The sequence below is a fragment of the Eumetopias jubatus genome, unplaced genomic scaffold (genome assembly GCF_037043125.1).
Source record: "Eumetopias jubatus isolate StellerSeaLion01/CBP00866 unplaced genomic scaffold, mEumJub1_p1.0 scaffold_15, whole genome shotgun sequence".
NCBI classification, from domain to species: domain Eukaryota; kingdom Metazoa; phylum Chordata; class Mammalia; order Carnivora; family Otariidae; genus Eumetopias; species Eumetopias jubatus.
The window spans coordinates 32000527-32023345 of NW_028274821.1; the positions used below are offsets into that span (position 1 = coordinate 32000527).

General features: G+C 35.9%; 1 protein-coding gene across 5 annotated transcripts in view; it reads right to left on the reverse strand.

Moving 5' to 3' along the window:
• The window catches only part of LOC148162376 (putative bromodomain-containing protein 10), a 125792-nt gene that overhangs the window by 87989 nt on the left and 14984 nt on the right, over positions 1–22819 (reverse strand). For 4 of the 5 annotated variants that reach the window (XM_088019160.1, XM_088019159.1, XM_088019158.1 and 1 more), the window contains exon 2: positions 11467–11667. The exons of the other annotated variant lie outside the window; for it this stretch is intronic. In XM_088019160.1, coding sequence (XP_087875286.1) covers positions 11467–11667 — 201 coding nt within the window. The remainder of the gene's footprint in view (positions 1–11466; positions 11668–22819) is intronic. 5 annotated transcript variants of the gene reach the window in all.

A 22819-nucleotide genomic window follows, 5' to 3' on the forward strand; every position in this document is an offset into this window, starting at 1 on the left:
TTTCCACAGTTTGGCTATTGCGGACATTGCTGCTATGAACATTGGGGTGCATATGGCCCTTTTTTTTACTTACTACATCTCTGTCTTTGGGGTAAATACCCAGGAGTGCAATTGCTGGGTCATAGAGTAGCTCTATTTTTAATTTTTCAGGAACCTCCACACTTGTTTTCTGAAGTAGCTGTACCAACTTGCATTCCCACCAACAGTGTAAGAGGGTTCCCCTTTCTCCACAACCTCTCCAACATTTGTTGTTTCTTCCTTGTCAATTTTTGCCATTCTAACTGGTGTAAGGTGGTATCTCAATGTGGTTTTGATTTGAATTTCCCTGAGGGCTAATGATGATGAACATTTTTTCATGTGTCTGTTAGCCATTTCTATGTCTTCTTTGGAGAAGTGTCTGTTCATACCTTCTGGCCATTTTTTGACTTGATTATTTGTTTTTTGGGTGTTGAGTTTGAGAAGTTCTTTATAGATCTTGGATATCAGGCCTTTGTAGTGTCATTTGCAAAAATCTTCTCCCATTCTGTGGGTTGCCTCTTTGTTTTGTTGACTGTTTCCTTTGCTGTGCAGAAGATTTTTATCTTGAAGAAGTCCCAAAAGTTAATTTTTGCTTTTTTTTAAATTTTATTTTATTATGTTATGTTAGTCACCATACAGTACATCATTAGTTTTTGATGTGGTGATCCACGATCCATTGTCTTCATGTAACACCCAGTGCTTCATGCAGTAGGTACCCTCCTTAATACCCATCACCGGGTTAACCCATCCCCCACCTCCTGCCCTCTAAAACCCTCTTTGTTTCTCAGAGTCCAGAGTCTCTTCTTCCGACTCCCCCCCCTTCATTTTCCCCTTCCTTCTAATGTCCTCCATGCTATTCCTTATGTTCTACAAATAAGTGAAACCATATGATAATTGACTTTGCTTGACTTATTTCACGTAGCATAATCTCCTCCAGTCCCATCCATGTTGATGCAAAAGTTGGGTATTCATCCTTTCTGATGGCTGAATAATACTCCATGGTATATATGGACCACATCTTCTTTATCTATTCATCTGTTGAAGGGCATCTTCGCTCTTTCCAAGGTTTGGCTATTGTGGACACTGCTGCTATGAACATTGGGTGCATATGGCCCTTCTTTTCACTATATCTGGGTTGTTGGGATAAATACCCAGGAGTGCATTTGCTGGGTTATAGGGTAGCTCTATTTGTAATTTCTTGGGGCACCTCCACACTGTTTTCCCAAGTGGCTGTACTAACTTGCATTCCCACCAATAGTGTAAGAGGGTTCCCCTTTCTCCACAGCCTCTCCAACATTTGTTGTTTCTTTCCCTGTCAATTTTTGGCATTCTAACTGGTGTAAGGTGGTATCTCAATGTGGTTTTAATTTGATTTTCACTGATGGCTAATGATGATGAACATTTTTTCCTGTGTCTGTTAGCCATTTGTACGTCTTCTTCAGAGAAGTGTCTGTTCATTCTTCTGCCCATTTTTTGACTTATTTTTTTTTTGGTGGGGGGTGTTGAGTTTGAGAAGTTCTTTATAGATCTTGGATAAAAGCCCTTTATCTGTAGTGTCATTTGCAAATATCTGCCTCCTTGTTTTATTGACTGTTTCTTTTGCTATGCAGAAGCTCTTTATCTTGATGAAGTCCCAAAAGTTCATTTTTGCTTTTGTTTCACTTGCCTTTGAAGATGTATCTTAAAAGAAGTTGCTGCAGCTGAGGTCGAAGAGGTTACTGCCTGTGTTCTCCTCTAGGAGATGGATTCCTGTCTCATATTGAGGTCTTTCATCCATTTTGAGTTTCTCTTTGTGTATGGTGTTAGAGAATGGTTGAGTTTCATTCTTCTGTATTTATCTGACCAATTTTCCCAGCACCATTTATTGAAGAGGCTGTCTTTTTTCTATTGCATTTGCATTTTTTCCTGCTTTGTCAAAGATTATTTGACAATAGAGTTGAGGGTCCATATCTGGGCTCTCTATTTTCTTCCATTGGTCTATATGTCTTCTTTTGTGCCAGTACTATGCTGTCTTGGTGATCACAGCTCTGTAACATGGTTTGAAATCAGGCAACGTGATGCCCCCAGCTTTTTTTTTTTCAACATTTCCTTGGCGATTCGGTGTCTTTTCTGATTCCATACAAATTTTAGGATGGTTTGTTCCAGCACTTTGAAAAATGTCATTGGAATTTTGATCTGGATGGCACTGAAGGTATAGACTGCTTTGGGTAGCATAGATATTTTAACGTTTATTCTTCTGATCCATGAGCATGGAATGTTCTTCCCTATTTTTGTGCCTTCTTCAATTTTCTTCATGAATGTTCTGTCGTTCCTAGAGTATAGATCCTTTACCGCTTTAGTTAGGTTTATTCTGAGGTATCTTACGGTTTTTGGTGCTATTGTAAATGGAATTGTTTCTCTAATTTCTCTTTCTACAGTTGCATTGTTAGTGTGTAAGAAAGCAACTGATTTCTGTGCATTGATTTTGTTTCCTGCCACATTTCTGAATTGCTATATGCGTTCTAGTAATCTGGTGGTGGAGTCTTTTGTATTTTCCACATAAAGTATGTCATCTGCGAAGAGAGAGAGTTTTGACTTCTTCTTTGCCAATATGAATACCTTTTATTTCTTTTTGTTGTCTGATTGCTGTTGCTAGGACTTCTAGTACTATGTTGAACAACAGTGGCGAAAGTGGGTATCCTTGACGTGTTCCTGATCATAAGGGAAATAGAGAAATATTGTAAACGAAAACCAAAGCTGGTGGCATCACAATCCCAGACTCCAAGCTCTATTACAAAGCTGTAGTCACCAAGACAGGATGGTACGGGCACAAAAACAGACACATAGATCAATGAAACATAATAGAAAACCCAGAAATGGACTCTCAACTCTATGGTCAAATAATCTTCGACAAAGCAGGAATGTCCAGTGGAAAAAAGACAGTCTCTTCAACAAATGGTGTTGGGAAAATTGGACAGCCACATGCAGAAGAATGAAACTGGACCATTTCCTTACACCACACACAAACATAGACTCAAAATGGATGAAAGACCTAAATGTGAGATGGGAATCCATCAAAATCCTAAAGGAGAACACAGGCAGCAACCTCTTCGACCTCAGCTGCAGGAACTTCTTCCTGGAAACATCACCAAAGGCAAGGGGAAGCAAGGGCAAAAATGAACTATTGGCAATTTATCAAGATTAAAAGCCTTTGCACAGCAAAGGAAAGAGTCAACAAAACCAAAAGGCATCCAACAAAATGGGAAAAGATATTTACAAATGACATATCAGATAAAGGGCTAGTATCCAAAATTTGTAAAGAAACTTACCAAACTTAACACCCAGAGAATAATTAATCCAATCAAGAAATGGGCAGAAGTCATGAACAGACATTTCTGCAAATAAGACATCCAAATGGCCAACAGACACATAAAGAAGTGTTCAACTTCACTCAGCATCAGGAAAATACAAATCAAAACCTCAATTAGATACCACTTCACACCAGTCAGAATGGCTAAAATTAACATGTCAGGAAATGACAGATGTTGGCAAGGATGCGTAGAAAGCATCCTACTATACTGCTGGAGGGAATGCAAGCTGGTGCAGCCACTCTGGAAAACAGTATGGAGGCTCCTTGAAAAGTTGAATATAGAGTTACCCTATGACCCAGTAATTGTCCTACTGTGTATTTACTCTAAAGACACAAATGTAGTGATCCGAAGGGGCACGTGCACCCCAATGTTTATAGCAGCAATGTCCACAATAGCCAAACCATGGAAAGAGACCAGATGTCTACCAAGAGATGAATGGATAAAGAAGATGTGATATATATATATATACAATGGAGTATATGCAGCCATCAACAAAAATGAAATCTTGCCATTTGCATAGATGGAACTACAGATATTATGCTAAGCGAAATATATCAATCAGAGAAAGACAATTATCATATGATCTCACTGATACGAGGAATTTGAGAAACAAGACAAAGAATCATAGGGGAAGGGAGGAAGAAATGAAACAAGATGAAACCAGGGAGGAAGACAAACCATAAGGGACTCTTAAAATCAGGAAACAAACTGAGGGTTGCTGGAAGGGATGGGGGTGGGAGGGATAGGGTGGCTGGGTGATGGACACTGGGACGGGTACGTGCTATGGTGAGCGCTGTTAATTGTGTAAGACTGATGAATCACAGGCCTGCACCCCCGAAACAAATAATACATTATATGTTAATAAAAAAAAATCTGGAGAGACCACAAATACATGGAGGTTAAACAACATGTTACTAAACAATGAATGGGTCAACAAGGACATCAAAGAAAAAAAAATACATGGAAATAAATGAAAATCAAAACAGAAAAGTCCAGAATCATTTGGATGCAACAAAAGCAGTCCTAAGAGAAAAGTGTGTGTGTGTGTGTGTGTGTGTGTGTTTCTGTGTGTGTATGGCAATACAGGTCTTCCTCAAGAAGAAGGAAAAATCCCAAATAAACAACCTACGCTTACACTGAAAGGAGCTAGAAAAAGAACAAATGAAGCCTAAAGTCAGCAGAAGGAAGGAAAATAATAAAAATTAGGACAGAAATAAATAGTATAGAAACTAAAAAAAAAACAATAGATCTATAAAACCAGGAGCTGCTTCTTTGAAAAAAAATAATAAAACTGATAAACCTCTAGCCAGACTTATCAAAAAGAAAAGGGAAAGGACCCAAATAATTAAAATCACCAATGAGAGAGGAGATATAACAACCAACAACAGAGAAATAGAGTTCTAAGAAAATGTTTTGAAAAACTATATGCCAACAAATTAGGCAATCTAGAAGAAGTGGATAAATTCCTAGAAATGTATAAACTACCAAAAGTGAAACAGGAAGAAAGAGAATGCTTGAATAGACCAGTAGTCAGCAAAGAAATAGAATCACTACTGAAACAAGTCCCAATAAACAGAAGTCCAGGGCCAGATGGCTTCCCAAGGGAATTCTACCAAACATTTAAAGAAGAGTTAATACCTATTCTTCTCAAACAATTCCAAAAAGTAAGAGAAGGAAGGAAAACTTTCAAATTCATTCTCTGAGGCCAGCATTACCCTGATTCCAAAACCAGACAGATATCATTAAAAAAAGAGAACTATAAGCCAATATCGTTGATGAAGACAAATGCAAAAATTATCAGCAAAATACTACCAAAGCAAATTCAACAATACATTAAAAAAATCATCCACCATGATCAAGTGGGATATATTCCAGGGTTGCAAGGGTGGTTCTATATTCACAAGTCAATCAACTTCATACAACACATCAATAAAACAAAGAATAAGAACCATATGATCATTTCAATAGATGTAGAAAAAGCATCTGACAAAGTACAACATCCATTCATGATAAAAAGACCTCAATAAAGTAAATTTAGAGAGAACATATCTAACATAACAAAGGCTATACATGAAAAACCCACAGCTAATATCATCTTAACTGCGGAAAAACTGAGAACTTTTCCTCTACTGTCAGGAACAAGACAGAGATGTCCAATCTCACCACTTCTATTCAACATACTACTGGAAGTCCTAGCCACAGCAATCAGACAATGAAAAGAAATTAAAGGAATTCAGATCAGAAAGGAGTAAGTCAAACTTTCACTATTTGCAGATAAGATATAGAAAACCCAAAAGACTCACTGAAAAACTACTAGAACTGATAGACCAATTCAGTAAAGTCACAGGACACAAAATCAACATACAGAAATCTGTTGCATTTCTATATGCCAGTGATGCAGCAGCAGAAAGAGAAATTAAGGTATCAGTTCCATTTACAATTGCACCAAAAACCGTAAGATACTTAGGAATAAACCTAACCAAAGAGGTAAAAACCTGTACTCTGCAAACTATAAAACAATGGTGAAAGAAAGTGGAGATGACACAAAGAGATGGAGAGACATTCCAGGCTCATGGATTGGAAGTACAAATATTATTAAAATGTCTATACTACCCAAAACTATCTACAGATTCAGTGCAATCCCTATCAAAATAACACTGGCATTTTTCACAGAGCTGGAACAAAGAATCCTAAAATTTGTATGGAATGACAAAAGACTCTGAATAGCCAAAGCAACCTTGAAAAAGAAAAGGAATGCTGGAGGCATCACAATTCTGGATTTCAAGTTATATCATAAAGTTATAGTGATCAAAACAGTATGGTACTGTCGTAAAAGTAAACACATAGATCAAACAGAACAGACTAGGCAACCCAGAAATGGACCCAAACTTACATGGTCAATTAATCCTCGATAAAGCAGGAAAGAATATCCAATGGGAAAAAGTGCAATCTCTTCAACAAATGGTGTTGGGAAAACTGGACAGCAACATGCAAAAGAATGAAACTGGACCACTTTCTTATACCATATGCAAAACTAAATCAAATTCAAAATACCTAAATGTAAGATCTGAAACCATAAAACTCCTAGAAGAGAACACAGGCAGTAACGGCTTTGACATCAGCCATAGCAACTTCTTTCTAGATATGTCTCCTGAGGCAAGGTAAACAAAAGGAAAAATATACTGTTAGGATTACATGAAAATAAAAAGCTCTGCACAGTGAAGGAAACCATCAACAAAACTGAAAGACAACCTACAGAATGGGAGAAGATATTTGGAAACAACACAGCTGATAAAGGGTTAGTATCCAAAATATATAAAGCACTTATGAAACTCAACACCCAAAAAACAAATAATCCAATTTAAAAAATGGGCAAAAGAGATAAGATATTTTCCAAAGAAGACATCAAGATAGCCAACAGACACATGAAAAGATGCTCAGCATCTGATCATTAGGGAAATGCAAATCAAAACTGCAATGAGATATCACCTCACACCCTGATCATTAGGGAAATGCAAATCAAAACTACAATGAGATATCACCTCACACCTGTCAAAATGGCTAAAATCAACAACAAGAAACAAAAGGTTTTGGTAAGGATGTGGAGAAAAGGGAACCCTATTGCACTGTTGATGGGAATGCAAACTGGTGCAGCCACTCTGGAAAACAGTATGGAGGTTCCTCAGAAAGTTAAAAATAGGACTACCCTATGATCCAGCAATTATTCTAGTAGGTATTTACCCAAAGTATACAAAAATACTAATTCAAAGGGATACATGCACACTGATGTTTATACCAGCATTATCTACACTAGCCAAATTATGGAAACAGCCTAAGTGTCCACTGACTAATTTATGGATAAAGACGTGGGGTATATATACAAGGGAATATTACTCAGACATAAAAAAGAAAGAAATCTTGCCATTCACAAGGACAGGGATAGAGCTAGACAGTATTATGGTAAACGAAGTGAGTCAAAAAAAGACAAATACCTTATGATTTTACTCATATGTGGAATTTAAGAAACAAAACAAGCAAAGGGAAAAGAAAAAGAGTGAGAGAGACAAACCAAGAAACAGACTGTCAACTACAGAGAACAAACTGATAGTTACTAGAAGGGAGGTGAAGTGGGGGATGGGTTAAATAGGTGATGGGGATTAGGAGTGCACTTGTGATGAGTGCTGGGTGATGTATGGAAGTGTTGAATCACTACATTGTACACCTGAAACTAATATTACACTGTATGTGTAACTGGAATTTAAATTAAAACTTTAAAAAATTATGTATGGTTAAGCTATGCCATCCTTTAATTATTGATAGGGGGGAAAAACAAAGTCAACCTAGATTTTTCTCCTTCAAAATGTAAAGAAAAGTAAAAACTTTTTTCAAACCAAAAAATAAGTTCTGAAAGATCTACATTATTAGAAATGCTAAAGAAAGTTTTTTAGGCAGTAGAAAAATAACACCAGATGGAGTCATGGATCAATACAAAGGAAGGCAGACTGCTGGGATGAGTAAATGTACAGATAAATTTAAAATACATTTCTGTCAGGTGCCTGGGTGGCTCAGTTGGTTAAGCGTCTGCCTTCGGCTCAGGTTGTGATCTCAGGTTCCTGGGATTGGGCCCCACATCAAGCTCCCTGCTCAGTGGGGAGTCTGCTTCTCCCTTTCCCTCTGCCCCTCTCCCTGCTCCTTCTCTGTCTCAAATAAAAAAAAAATACATTTTTCTCCTCATTCTTAAATTTCTTCAAAAGATAACTATTTAAAGCACATACAATAACAGCATTGGGGTTTATAACATATTGTAGAAGTAAAATGACAACAACAGCACAAAGTATGAGAAGAGATAAATAGTAGTACCCTTTAAAGTAGTATAACATTTGAAGTTAAATGTGTTAAGCACATCTTCTAAAGCCTAGAGAAGCCACTAAAAAAAAAAAATTCAAATAATGATAGCTCATAAGCCAACAGTTGAGATAAAATGCAATATTAAATAATGTCAGAAATATTATCAGGGATAAAAAGAGACACTCATAATCAGAAGGATGTCAATGCATCAAAAAACCGTAAGCATCATTAAATACATACACATGCAATAGCAGACTTTCAAACTACATGAAGCAAAATCTTTCAGAATTCAGAGTACAGAGACAAAGGTCCCTACACTAAAATTAATTGTATTTCTATATGTTAGCAACAAAAAATTGTAAATTGAATTTAAAAAATGACTTACAGTTACATCAAAAACATGAAAATATGTATGGGTACAGTTAACCAAATATATGGAAAATGTAATCACTGAAAACTAAAAAATGGACTGAAAGAAATTTACAATTATTCAGAAACTGATTGATAAATTCCATGCAATTTCAATCAAAATTTCCTCAGATTTTTTTTTGTAGGTGTTTATAATACGATCTAAATCACACAGAAATGCGAAGATGCTAGTATAGCTAACAATTTTGAAAACAAAAAACAAAACACAAAGCTGGAAGACTCATATTACCAAATTTCAAAGCTTACTATAAAGCTATAGTAATCAAATCAATGTATTAGTAGCCTAACGACAGACCTATAGATAAATGAAACAGACTCATAAATATATATGTTCAACTGACTTTCAATAAAGATGCAAATCTAATTTAATAAGGAAAGAACAGGTTTTTTTCAACAAATGATACTGGGACAACGGACTGTCTATACGGAAAAAATAAACCTTCACCTTTACTTCAGACCACACACAAAAATTAACTTCAAATGAATCACAGACCTAACCATAAAAAATAAAATTTAGAGGAGTGCCTGGATGGTTCAGTCAGTTATGTGTCCAACTCTTGATTTTGGCTCAGGTCATGATCTCAGGGTTGTGAGATCAAGCCCATGTGGGCTCTGTGTTGTGCACACCGCCTGTTTAGGATTCTCTCTCTCCTCTCCCTCTGCCCCCACTCTCTCTCTCCCTCTCCAAATTAATAAATAAAACAAAATTTAGAAATTTCTGGGAAAAAAGGGAGAAAATTCATAATCTTGGGTAAGTTAAGATTTCTTAGGTCATAAAAAGCACAAAACATTAAAACAAAAGAATAAACCTGAAGTTAAAATGTTATATTTCTTAAAAAACACTGAAAATGAAAAGTCAGGCAAAAGACCAGGAGAAAATACTTGCAACACATATATATCTGACAAAGTACTTGCACCCATAATATACAACAGAATTCTTAAAATTCGATAATAAAATGCGTGGGAATGAGAAAGTGAGGATAGTGGTTTCTTCTGGGGACAAAGGAGAAATCTAGGGAATCCTGTTTTAAGTATGTTAATTTCTTTAAAAATAGCTGAGTAGTGGGTACGTGGAGACTTTCATTATAATTTTATTCTTTGCTTCATGTTTAAAATATTTATAATTTAAAAATTAAAAGTTAACACTAAACCCAAAGAGAAAGTTTAATTCATATTGCTCCATGAAATTATCATAGTCACTAAGACATTTAAGGTGGATTTTTGCCCGTATCTTATTCACCTATGTCTATTTGACATTAAACACAAGGACACACAAACATGTAAAATTGAAGAAAAGAAAAAGATTCCATTAGATTCCTAGTTTCCTACTATCCATTCCTACTTGGGATGCTTAAATTTTTCCCTCATCAACTTTAAACAACTTACTAAAAACAGTTTGTTGATCTTTCCTCATAGCATGGGTTCAGGCTCTTCTGTTTTCTTTCTTAGTTCCATCATTTCACAAGTCAAAAGGACAGCATATTAGTTAGGAGTACAAGCTCTACAGCCAAAATGCCTGCCTTTAAATCTTGACTACCACTCAAAAATTGCCTGACCTTGGGCAAGTTAATTAATCTCTCTGTGCTTCAGGATAAATGTTAAATACATATAAGGTACTTTGAGCTAAACCTGGCAAATAATCATGTTCAATAAATGTTAATCATTCTTATCTTCTTATTGCTGCTATGACTATTATTACAACTATGTCCTGACTTATTTTTGTCTCTTCCTTTGTCACTCCTTAGTATTAAGGAAGTACTTAGTCTTGTTAGTTGTTCCCAGAACAATTTGACCTCTCTCTCCCTATTTCTGGTCATCAGTAGTGAAGATCTAGACTATTATAAGCTTTCTTCGTACAGGCCTTCCTTTTCTTCATTTTCTCTCTATTTCAATCTATTATACACTACTGTCAGATTAATCTTTATCCCTTTTCATAAAATCCCCTTTCCTTTAGCAGGAATAGCTCTATAAGGTTTTGTAGAAGGAAAAAAAAGTATTTCACAGTGGGTTCTGAATTAATCACTAGAATAAAAAGTATGGTAGGAGAAAGTCTCAAGGTTGAGTTTTAATCAAATATCAAAGCAAGCTAAATTTATTATTATGAAAGTAACAAAGACATTTTATAAATTGTCTTTGAGTAGCATTAGCAGTTCCCTATTACATCAGCAATCACTCCTAATATAGTTTGAGTCTGAGATTTGATTTATTATGAAAATCACCAGTCTTTTTTGAGTAATCACCTCTCTCTTTTGTTATAATATGTTATACAAATGCCATTAATCTATGCTCCCAGGCCCTAGGAAGGTAACACTAATTAAGCACAACATTCTTTCCTGATGAGCCCAGGGTAGGGTGAGTTATCCAGAAAATTAATACCAATGGAGGAACTGGCAGAGGTGGACCTATGTATCATTTTGAACTACATAATCTCTGGAGTTTCTCCTAATTTTAAAGGTCTGTGAATCTATTTTAAAGCTATACTAATCTATATAAAACTCTTCTAATTTAAAATTTGACAATACTTCTATTTTCATTTGTAATTCATTTGATAATACTTCTAGAAATCTAGAAAGCATTCTGAAATCTTTTGTAAAAATTTGTGTTTAGCTTCAAAGTAATTTGGTCTGAAATTTAAAACTATATTTTTAAACAAATTTCACTGTGATTATTTCATTATGAATTCAAACTTGAGTGACAATGCATTTTGTTAACACTACTGAAATGGGCCCAAAATTTGATATGGGCATACAAAAGTTATACAGCTACTCTTTGAAAAGTAGTTCCTAGAAATTTGAAAATGACTTTTTTTTTTAACATTTACCTTTTTTCTTCTTTTGCTCTCAGCTGTTCTTCCTGTCTCAAAACTTGAACCATTATAGATTCAAAAACTCCACTTGTCAAGCCTGCCAAACTTCGTGGTGTTGACCGACGCCTTGTTGAGGTACATGCAGTTCCCTTCTCATCCTCCAATCCATAATAGCCTCTAGATGTAACTGCTATCGTTGTCTTTTCTCTCAAGTGCCTTGGAGAAGAATAAGTCAATTCATAAGGTCAAATCTTCTGGGTAAGCAATAAACCCTCTTAACCAGCATCTTAAGAATAATCTCTTTTGCTAACTATATAAAAAGTATATAGTTAAACCTTACTTAGCTATGCTCCAGATTTTTATCTGCCCTACATTAATTTCTAATTTTCCTTACCCATATCATAAAATCAGTCTGAATGACAGACCCTTCCCTACATTTAAAAAATATATAAATCTTGGGGTGCCTGGGTGGCTCAGTCGGTTGGGCATCTGACTTCAGCTCAGGTCATGATCTTGGGATCCTGGTATCAAGCCCCAGGTCAGGCTCCCCACTCAGCAGGGAGTCTGCTCTTCCCTCTACCTCTCTCTCTGTCCCTCCCCCTGTTCATGCTCCCTCTCTCTCAAATAAATAAAGAAAAAAGAAATATATGAGTCTTTCACATTAAAATTAAGGATTAAAACACTATCTCTTTAATGGAAAAAAGTTTATTATTTGCAAAATTAAATGCAGCTTATTTTTACATTTCTTCATATATTTCATACTACCTATCATTGGTATAGGAAAATGCACAATACTACAAAAACATTTTGGAAGAGAAAATCCATGGTACATAAACACTTAAAGAAATTATAAACAAATGAAACATTACAATATACGATATAGAAGTGCAAATTTGGAAACCTGACTAACGTATAAAAAGAATCTAGGAATCAAGATTCCCTTTTCAATGTCACACAAATGTCTCCCTACCCTATAATATTCTATTAATGCACTAAGATACTAATCTAATACTTGAAAACACTGATTAAAAAAAAGTTTCTCAGCAGTTTAATTACCTATAAATACCCTTAATGAATTTGAAATATTGATTAAAACCATTTACACTGGAAAAACACTAATCTTATCAATTTTTTCAGTCTAAATTAAAACCTGACTTCTGAACTTTTATCTGAAAAAAAAAAGGCTAATTATAAAATTAGCATTAGGGAAAATATCTGCTCTTCTACCTCTGTAAAATATGCCAGAGCCTCTGAAGGTTTTGAACATGTTTTTTCTACAATGACAAAATTAAGTCAATACCCCAAGTAAGCATTCAATATGCTGGATGAATTTTATGTAAATTAAAAGTTGACCCTGTAATCAAATTTTCCTGCTTTCCTATAGGCTTTCTTTAATACAAAATAGGCTAAGGTTCAACAAGACAAACTTTTATGGTATGAAATACAATCAAATGCCTTTCCATCCTGGACTTTGTTCACAATTACTCTAAAAACTTTTATAACAATCTTAGTCTCAGGCCATCTGGAGCAAGATTCTACTGAACTATGGCACTATTATATGTTTTCTTTGTTATAAGGAGATAATGTTGTAACTGATTCAGCTTTAAGTAGGGCATGAACTTTTAAATTAGTTTTCAAGTAATCCTGAAGAATTTGGGCTAATCTAACCATACTGTTTCAGGCTGTGATTATTTTATGCATAATAGCATATATATAGATCTGTCTGATGGCTAATTGGGCCAAAAGGAATGTGGGCCAAAAGATAATAAGATGACTGGCAATAACAGATACTGAATGGGTATACTTGGGTTCATTTTACTGGTGAACTAACTAGTTCTATAATTTTAATTACTTCCTCAATACTGATGGAAGAGAACATTAATGAACAATATTGCATTGAAACGTGATGACATCTCAAAGGTCACAGCATATGCAGAGCACTAGGGATAAAAGTTGAGGGAAATAGTAAGTCACATGGCTAAATTATTATGTAAGCAAGTCAGACACTAAATTTTATCTTTTAATTTCACTCTTACAAGTAGAGAAGATGAAGTTATATAAACTACTTTTTTAAACAGTATCTTCTCAGAATAAAGACCAAAGAGAAATTAGTATCCTTTATTACTCATCCAAAAAAAAATGTAAATACTTTGATATTTATCATTCATAATTAAAATAGAAGAAGGAAAACTATGACGTCTCTTTCATTTCAAGGTGTAAAGATTAAAAAGTGTAAAGATTACACTCAGTGTTGGGGAGAATCTAGAAAAGAAAAATTTTCACAAAACATTATTGGATATGTAAAATTGGCACAGCATTTTTGGAAGTCAATTTGGTAATAATCATTAAGATTTAATGTGCGCATATCCTTTGACCCATCATGGTCCTAGGAATTTACCCTATAGACATATCTCCACAACTGTGAGCAATCTCTCTCTCTCACACACATACAGAGTATTGTTATTTAAAAAAAACAACCTGTAAACATAAATGTCCTTTTATAGATTAAACAATGTATACCACAACATGGAATAACATCCATCCATCAAAAGGAATCAGAAGTCTGTATGTACTCACTGTAAAAGATGTCTATATTACACTGCTGAATGTAAAAGTTTCTGAATATATCTTTTAACCCGAAAGTAATTATATATAAGTATATATATATGTAAACATACATATGGCACCAAGTAGTATGTGTATTTGTGTACAAGTTCAAACTCTCACCTAGACTATTGCAATCTCTTCATGACAGGCATCCTGGCTTCTATTCTGATCTCCTTGCAGCAACCCAGGTCATCCTTTTAACAGGTAGTCAGATCATGTCAGATCATGTCATTCCCCTGCTCTGTCTCCTCCAAAGCCTTTTAGTTACACTTAAAATCCAAAGTATCTACCTCTCCAGACCTCATTTTCTACTACTTTGCTCATCATAGCTCTTTGTGTTCTGGCCACTAAAGTCTCTGTATTATTTTCATAATAATAAGCCAACATCAACTTTGCCCTTGATCATCCTTGTCCTCATATAAGGAACTCTTCCCCCCCAATATCTGTATGGCTAGGCATTATCACTTCATCCACATCTGTTCAAATGCCAGCATACTGAGAGGATTTCCCTGACCATCATACTAGTAAAGGATCCCCTATACTCTTTGTCCCTTACCCACTTCTTTTTCTTCCTGTTTATCACTAAATTATATTGTATAATTATCTATTTATTTGGTCTCACCCGAATGAAAGTTCCAGGAAGATAAGGATTTTGTTTTGTTAATGGATGTAACTTCAGAGCCTCAAACACACACACACACACACACACACACACACACACACACACACACACACACGTGCACGAGGGGTATTTGTAAGGATACAGAGCAAGCTATTTTTCATTTTAAATTTATATACATAAAATTTAAGTTGAAAAATTCCAGTCATCGATTTTCTCTATAACATGTGTTACTAACTAGTTGGGCTTCATGTATCAGAGAATAAAATGCAAAAAGATAAAAATAAGTCTCACCTCCAAATAAGAATTGTCAGATAATCAATAAACAAAACACGCTAAAATAACTCTCCCTTTCTAAAATTCAAGCTTTTTTCCCGCCTACTCAGAAAATTATTTTATAAAATCAGTCTGACAACAGTTTGAAAGTAACAGATTGTTACAGATTGTTAGCAAAGCTAAGCAATAGTTACAGCTGACCGTTGAGTTTTAGTTATCCTTTCTTTAAAAAAAAAAAAAGCATGAAAGGTCTTTTCTGTGTTGTTAATGCATTCCAAATTTCAGAATTCAGAGGCTTAATTCTATTTCAAATTATTAGAGTAAGTAGTAAAGAAAAAGTGAATTGATATAAAGCTTTACTTATGGTTAATATATGTACTAACACCGCCCTCCCCCACTAAAAACAGATGTTTGAAAAGGTTTCCATTTTTATGTGATTTTTTTGTTTTTGTTATCAAAACAATATAAATGTTCACCTATAAAAATTATATCTGCACAATTAAAACTTGGAAACAATTATCTAATCTGTTTAAAAATATTCTAAATAAAGAGTTTCATTTTTTTAACCCATTTACTTAAAAAAATTTTAAATACAACTGCAGCCCTCAGGATCCCAGCAAGATAACTAAAAAGAACGTGATGTTTAATGAAGAGACTATTCACAAATGTGTAGCCAGGGTTAAAGGAAAACTAGAAAGGGACAGTGAAGCACTCTTGTGCTAGCTAGGGAGCTGTCATCACTCTGCCCAAAAGGGGAAAGAGAAGGGATAGTTACTGAAACAAAGAAAGCTATAATTATAAAGGGGGCCACAGAATGAAGGAGCACAGTTACTGACAATCTGTAGCCCAGCAAAGAAAAAACTGTTAGAATATCCCAACCCTCTCTGTCCTCCTGTCAGTGCCTCCCCCTGACCGAACCCAATCAGAAGCCAGAACACAAGGCAGACCAGTAGATACAGTCCTTAGAAATCAGCCTCCTAGGGCACAGAGCACATTGCATAAAGGTGGAAAGTAAATGTGGAGGGGTAAATGAAAATTATCCAGCAAAACAGAACCTGTATATCAGTCTTCATGAGCAACTAACTAATTGAAATTAGGGAAGACAACTCTTACTGGTGAATTTCAACAAAAATTTTTACCTGTTTTGAGGGACGCCTGGGTGGCTCAGTCTGCCTTTGGCTCAGGTCATGATCTCAGGGTCCTGGGATTGAGCCCTACATTGGGCTCCTGCTCAGTGGGGAGTCTGCTGCCCCTCGCCCTGCTCATGCACTCTCGCCCTCCCTTGCATGCTCTCTCTCACTCAAATAAATAAATAAATAAACCTTAAAAAAAAATTTTTTTTGCCTGTTTGATAAACATCACAATGTAGTCAGCCCAGTTTACAATGCCCTTCTATCTGGATTTATGCATCTTTATGAGCTCTGAATTACAACAGTCATTAAAACCAAGTACCAAAATAAACAACATAAAACAAACCTTTCAAATAGCTCTATAGCCAAGTATTAAAAGCAAGATTTTCAAAACAAATGATCACAATGCCTTCACCCACACTAAAGTTTTATATCATTAATGTTAAAACTTATTTTTAAAATTTGCTTATCTCTTGTGTTTAAGTAGATTATAACATTTTACAATATATAAAATGTAATAGGTACAGAATATGATTAAATGATTGATAAATATAGATACATTGAGGGCACATATTGAAAATATTTTGTTTGGGAAAACAGATCACAAAAGTTTGGAAACCACTGCTCTCAGATTCAGCTGTATCAAATACCCAAAAAAATTTTCAGAAAAAAGAAGTCTTCATACCTACAAAAAGTATTTTTGCATTTACAGACTATGAAATTTATTTCTCACTTGATATTCTTTACGTTCTATTCTCCCAGTTGTTACTTATTCCCCCTGCATTTTTTAAAAAAGATTTATTTACTTATTTTAGAGAAAGAGATTAAGCGTGGGGGTAGGGGCAGAGGGAGAGTCTCAAGCAGACTCCGCACTGAGCTCAGAGCCCACATGAGGCTCCATCTCACAACCCCGAGATCACAACCTCACCAAAACCACGCTTAACCATCTGTGCCACCTAGGCAGCCCCTCCCACCCCTCCAACATTTTTAACTCATCGCTGTCATCCAAACCTCCAATCCCTTATTTGACTGCTTCATTTGCTCTAACTAAATTCAGTCTCTTTTAGCTATTCACATAGACAAGTAGTTGGGACCCATCATACATGACAAAGCTCTTATCTCTTGACCAATTATCTGTCTCAGGCATTCCATTTCTTTCTTGCATCTCAGCCAAAAACTCTTTCATTCTTAATACCTCCACCACTAAATATGGCAGGAAAAATCACCATCTTGTACTGTTGCCTATGTAACCTAAACTGAATTCAACCCTATCTAAGAGGACTTTTTGTTGTTGTTGTTGTTGTTGTTTTTTATTATGTTATGTTAATCACCATACCTCATTAGTTTTTGATGTAGTGTTCTATGATTCATTGTTTGCATATAACACCCAGTGCTCCATTCAATTCGTACCCTCTTTAATACCCATCACCAGGCTAACCCATCCCCCCTCCCCTCTAGAACCCTGTTTGTTTCTCAGAGTCCATAGTCTTTCAGGGCTCGTCTCCCCTGATTCCCCCCCATTCATTTTTCCCTTCCTATCTTTTTTTTTTTAACATATAATGTATCATTTGTTTCAGAGGTTCAGGTCTGTGATTCATCAGTCTTACACAATTCACAGTGCTCACCATAGCACATACCCTCCCCGATGTCTTATCACCCAGCCACCCCATCCCTCCCACCCTCCACAACTCCAGCAACCCTCAATTTGTTTCCTGAGATTAAGAATTCCTCAAAGGACTTTTTAAAGAAGGTCAATTCCCTTAATGGTACTCCATAACAGCAATTTCAAAACATAATCATTATTCAAACACTTCACCCCTCTACCCATCATAACTTAGTAGCTGACTTTCCCCACCACTTGTGCTTGTGTTTTTGTCTTTGTTTTCTTTAATTAGGCTCCACACCCAGCATGAAGCCCAACGCAGGGCTTGAACTCACAACCCCGAGATCAAGACCTGAGCTGATATCAAGAATCAGACACGTAACCAACTGAGCCACCCAGGTGCCCTGAAAAACTGGTAGTTTTTATGGAAGAACTCCATGATTTGTTTCATGGAAGAGTTCCCATTTCCTGTTTCTCACAGAACAAAATTATCTAAATGCTACTTGAAACTGCAGTGAAAAAATGTGCTTCTCATTCTCTTACCAAAAGTTAATCCCACCACTGGTTTTCAGAATTCGTATTTCATTTATCTTCTGCAATTTCAACCTCTACATGCTAGCTGTCTTTATCAGACAAACATGTAAAAGTTTATCTTAAAAACAAACCATAACCCTAGGTGGCTCAGTCAGTTAAGCAACAGTCTCTTGGTTTTATTTTTTTTTTAATTTTATTTTATTATGTTATGTTAGTCACCATACAACACATCATTAGTTTTTGATGTAGTGATCCATGATTCATTGTTTTTGTATACCACCTAGTGCTCCATGCAGTACATGCCCTCCTTAATACCCATCACCGGGCTAACCAATCCCCCCACCCCCCTCCCCTCTAAAACCCTGTTTGTTTCTCAGAGTCCATAGTCTCTCATGGTTCATCTCTCCCTCCGAGTCCACCCCTTCATTTGTCCCTTCCTTCTCCTAATGTCCTCCATGCTATTCCTTATGTCCACAAATAAGTGAAACCATATGATAATTGACATTCTCTGCTTGACTTATTTCACTTAGCATCATCTCCTCCAGTCCCATCCATGTTGATGTAAAAGTTGGGTATTCATCCTTTCTGATGGCTGAGTAATATTCCATTGTATATATGGACCACATCTTCTTTATCTATTCATCTGTTGAAGGGCGTCTTGGCTCTTTCCACAGTTTGACTATTGCAGACATTGCTGCTACGAACACTGGGGTGCATATGGCCCTTCTTTTCACTACATCTGTGTCTTTGGGATAAATACCCAGTAGTGTAATTGCTGGGTCATAGGGTAGCTCTATTTTTAATTTTCTGAGGCTTGGTTTTAGCTCAGGTCATGATCTCAGGGTACGAGATGGAGCCCCAAGACTGAGATTCTCTCTCTCACTGCTCCTCCCCGCTTGCACATGCGCTCTCTCTAAAATAAAATAAATAGGGGCACCTGGGTGGCTCAGTCGTTAAGCGTCTGCCTTCGGCTCAGGTCATGATCCCAGGGTCCTGGGATCGAGCCCTGCATTAGGCTCCCTGCTCTGCGGGAGGCCTGCTTCTCCCTCTCCCACTCCCCCTGCTTGTGTTCCCTATCTCGCTGTGTCTCTCTGTCAAATAAATAAAATCTTTAAAAAAAAAATAAAAATAAAAAATAAAATAAAATCTTTAAATAATAAAAAAAAAAATCCCCTTGTAAGGAGTGACATCTAAATTCCTGGCCCATTTCATGTTTCATCCACACCCCTGGCATTTGCCTGCACTTACACTACTGAAATCATGAGTCCCAAATGATCTCCTATTTTAAACTTCAAATAATATTTTTATCAAGTATTTTATTTGAATTCCACTCTAGTTAACATACACTATTAGTTTCAGGTGTACAAAATAGTGATTCAACAATTCCATATATTACTCAGTGCTCATTATCTTAAGTGTACTCTGTAATCCCCATCACGTTTCACCCATTCCCCCACCCCCAATCCTCATGATAACCATCAGTTTCTTCTCTATAGTTAAGACTCTGTTTCTTGGTTTGTCTCTTTTTTCCCTTTGCTTGTTTTGTTTCTTAAATTCCACATAAGAGTGAAATCAGACAGTATTTATCTTTTTCTGACTGACTTATTTTGCTTACCATTGTACTCTCTAGCTTCATCCACGTCATTGCAAATGACAAGATTTCATTCATTTTTACGGCTGAATAATATTCCATTGTAGATCTATACCACTATCTCTTTGTCCATCCTTCAGTTGATGGATAGTTGGGCTTCTTCCATAATTTGGCTATTGTAGATAATACTGGTATAAACATCGGGATGCATGTATCCCTTTGAATTAGTGTTCTTGTAGTCTTCGGGTAAATACCCAGTAGTGCAATTACTGGATCACAGTCGTTATATTTTTAACTTTTTGAGGAAACTCCATACTGTTTTCCAGAGTGGAAAACAGTGGCTGCACCAGTTTGCATTCCCACCAACAGTGCACAAGTGTTCCTTTATTTACACATCCTCACCAACACTTGTTTCTTGCATTATTGATTTTAGCCATTCTGACAGGTATGAGATATCTCATCATAGTTTTGATTCGTATTTCTCTGATGACTGCTGATGTTGAGCACCTTTTCATGTGTCTGTTGGCCATCTTGATGTCCTCTTTGCAGAAATGTCTACTCATGTCTTCCCCAGTTTTTAAACTGCATTATTTATTTTTTTGGTGTCAAGTTTCATAAATTTTTTATTTCTGATACAGACCTTTTATCAGATATTTCATTTCCAAATATCTTCTCCCATTCTGTAGGTTGCCTTTCAGTTTTATTGATGGAAGTTTCTTTGCTGTGCAGAGCTTTTTACTTTGATATAGTCCCAAAAGTGTATTTTTGCTTTTGTTTCCTTTGCCTGAGGAGACATGCTACAGCTGATGTCAAAGATGTTACTGCCTATGTTCTCTACTAGGAGTTTTATGGTTTCAGATCTTACATTTAGGTATTTTGAATTTAGATTTAGTTTTGCATATGGTATAAGAAAGTGGTCCAGTTTCATTCTTTTGCATGTTGCTGTCCAGTTTTCCCAACACCATTTGTTGAAGAGATTGCACTTTTTCCCATTGGATATTCTTTCCTGCTTTATCGAGGATTAATTGACCATGTAAGTTTGGGTCCATTTCTGGGTTGCCTAGTCTGTTCTGTTTGATCTATGTGTTTACTTTTACGACAGTACCATACTGTTTTGATCACTATAACTTTATGATATAACTTGAAATCCAGAATTGTGATGCCTCCAGCATTCCTTTTCTTTTTCAAGGTTGCTTTGGCTATTCAGAGTCTCTTGTCATTCCATACAAATTTTAGGATTCGTTCCAGCTCTGTGAAAAATGCCAGTGTTATTTTGATAGGGATTGCACTGAATCTGTGGATAGTTTTGGGTAGTATAAACATTTTAACAATATTTGTTCTTCCAATCCATGAGCCTGGAATGTCTCTCCATCTCTTTGTGTCATCTCCACTTTCTTTCACCATTGTTTTATAGTTTGCAGAGTACAGGTTTTTACCTCTTTGGTTAGGTTTATTCCTAAGTATCTTAGGGTTTTTGGTGCAATTGTAAATGGAACTGATGCCTTAATTTCTCTTTCTGCTGCTGCATCACTGGCATGTAGAAATGCAACAGATTTCTGTATGTTGATTTTGTGTCCTGTGACTTTACTGAATTGGTCTATCAGTTCTAGTAGTTTTTCAGTGAGTCTTTTGGGTTTCTATATCTTATCTGCAAATAGTGAAAGTCTGACTTATTCCTTGCTGATCTGAATTCCTTTAATTTCTTTTCATTGTCTGATTGCTGTGGCTAGGACTTCTAGTACTATGTTGAATATAAGTCATGAGAGAGATGCACTGTATGGTGACAAACAAAACAAAACAAAACAAAAAACAAAATAAAAAGAAGTCCTGAAAGTTAGACATCCATGTCTTCTTCCTGACCTTAGGCAAAAAGCTCTCTTTGGAAAAATGTCTATTCATGACATCTGCCTATTTTTAATTGGATTAATCGTTTTATGGGTATTGTTTTTTAAGCTCAATGTCACCGATCATCAGGGAAATACAAATCATAAACTACAATGAGAGATCACCTCACACTTGTCAAAATGGCTAAAATCAACAACACAAGAAACAAGTTGGCGAGAATGTGGAGAAAGGGGAACGCTCTTGCACTGTTGGTGGGAAGGCAAACTGGTGTAGCGATCTAGAAAACAGTATGGAGGTTCCTCAAGTTAAAAATAGAACTACCCTACAACCCAGCAATTACACTGCTACGGATTTACCCAAAGAATACAAAAATACTAATTCAAAGGGATACATACACCCCTATGTTTATACCAGCATCATCTACAATAGCCAAATTATGGAAACAGTTCAAGTGTCCATCAACTGATGAATAGATAAAGATGTGGGATATACATACAAGGGAATATTACTCAGACATAAAAAAGAATGAAATCTTGCCATTTGCACAAACATATATGGAGATAGTATTATGCCAAGCAAACTAAGTCAAAAAAAGACAAATACCATATGATTTCACTCGTATGTGGGATTTAAGAAAGAATACAAGCGAGCAAAGAGAAAAAAAAGAGAGAAGCAAACCAAGAAACAGCCTCTTCACTGTAGAGAACAAACTGATGGTACCAGAGGGGAGATGGGCAGGGAGGAATAGGTGATAGGGATTAAGGAGTACATTTGTAATGAGCACTAGGTGATGTATGGAAGTGCTGAATCACTATATTGTACACCTGAAACTAATATTACACACTGTTAACTAACTGGAATTTAAATAAAAACTTTAAAAAAAATCGATCCAAACATACCAAGAATTTAATGTATTATAATGTATTATAAAAATGGTATAACAAAACAATGGAAAAAAATAATGCTGCAACAACTGGCTGAATGTGTGAAAAAATAAAGGTGGATTTCAACCTTACTCCTTGATCAAAACAAATTCCAAACAGATCCATTCATTTGTTCACTCACTCATTTATTCCTTCATTCAATATTAATTACTTATAGGTACTGGGCTTGGTGTTGGCAACAATTTTAACAAGATCAACACAGGCAAGATTCCTATCCTC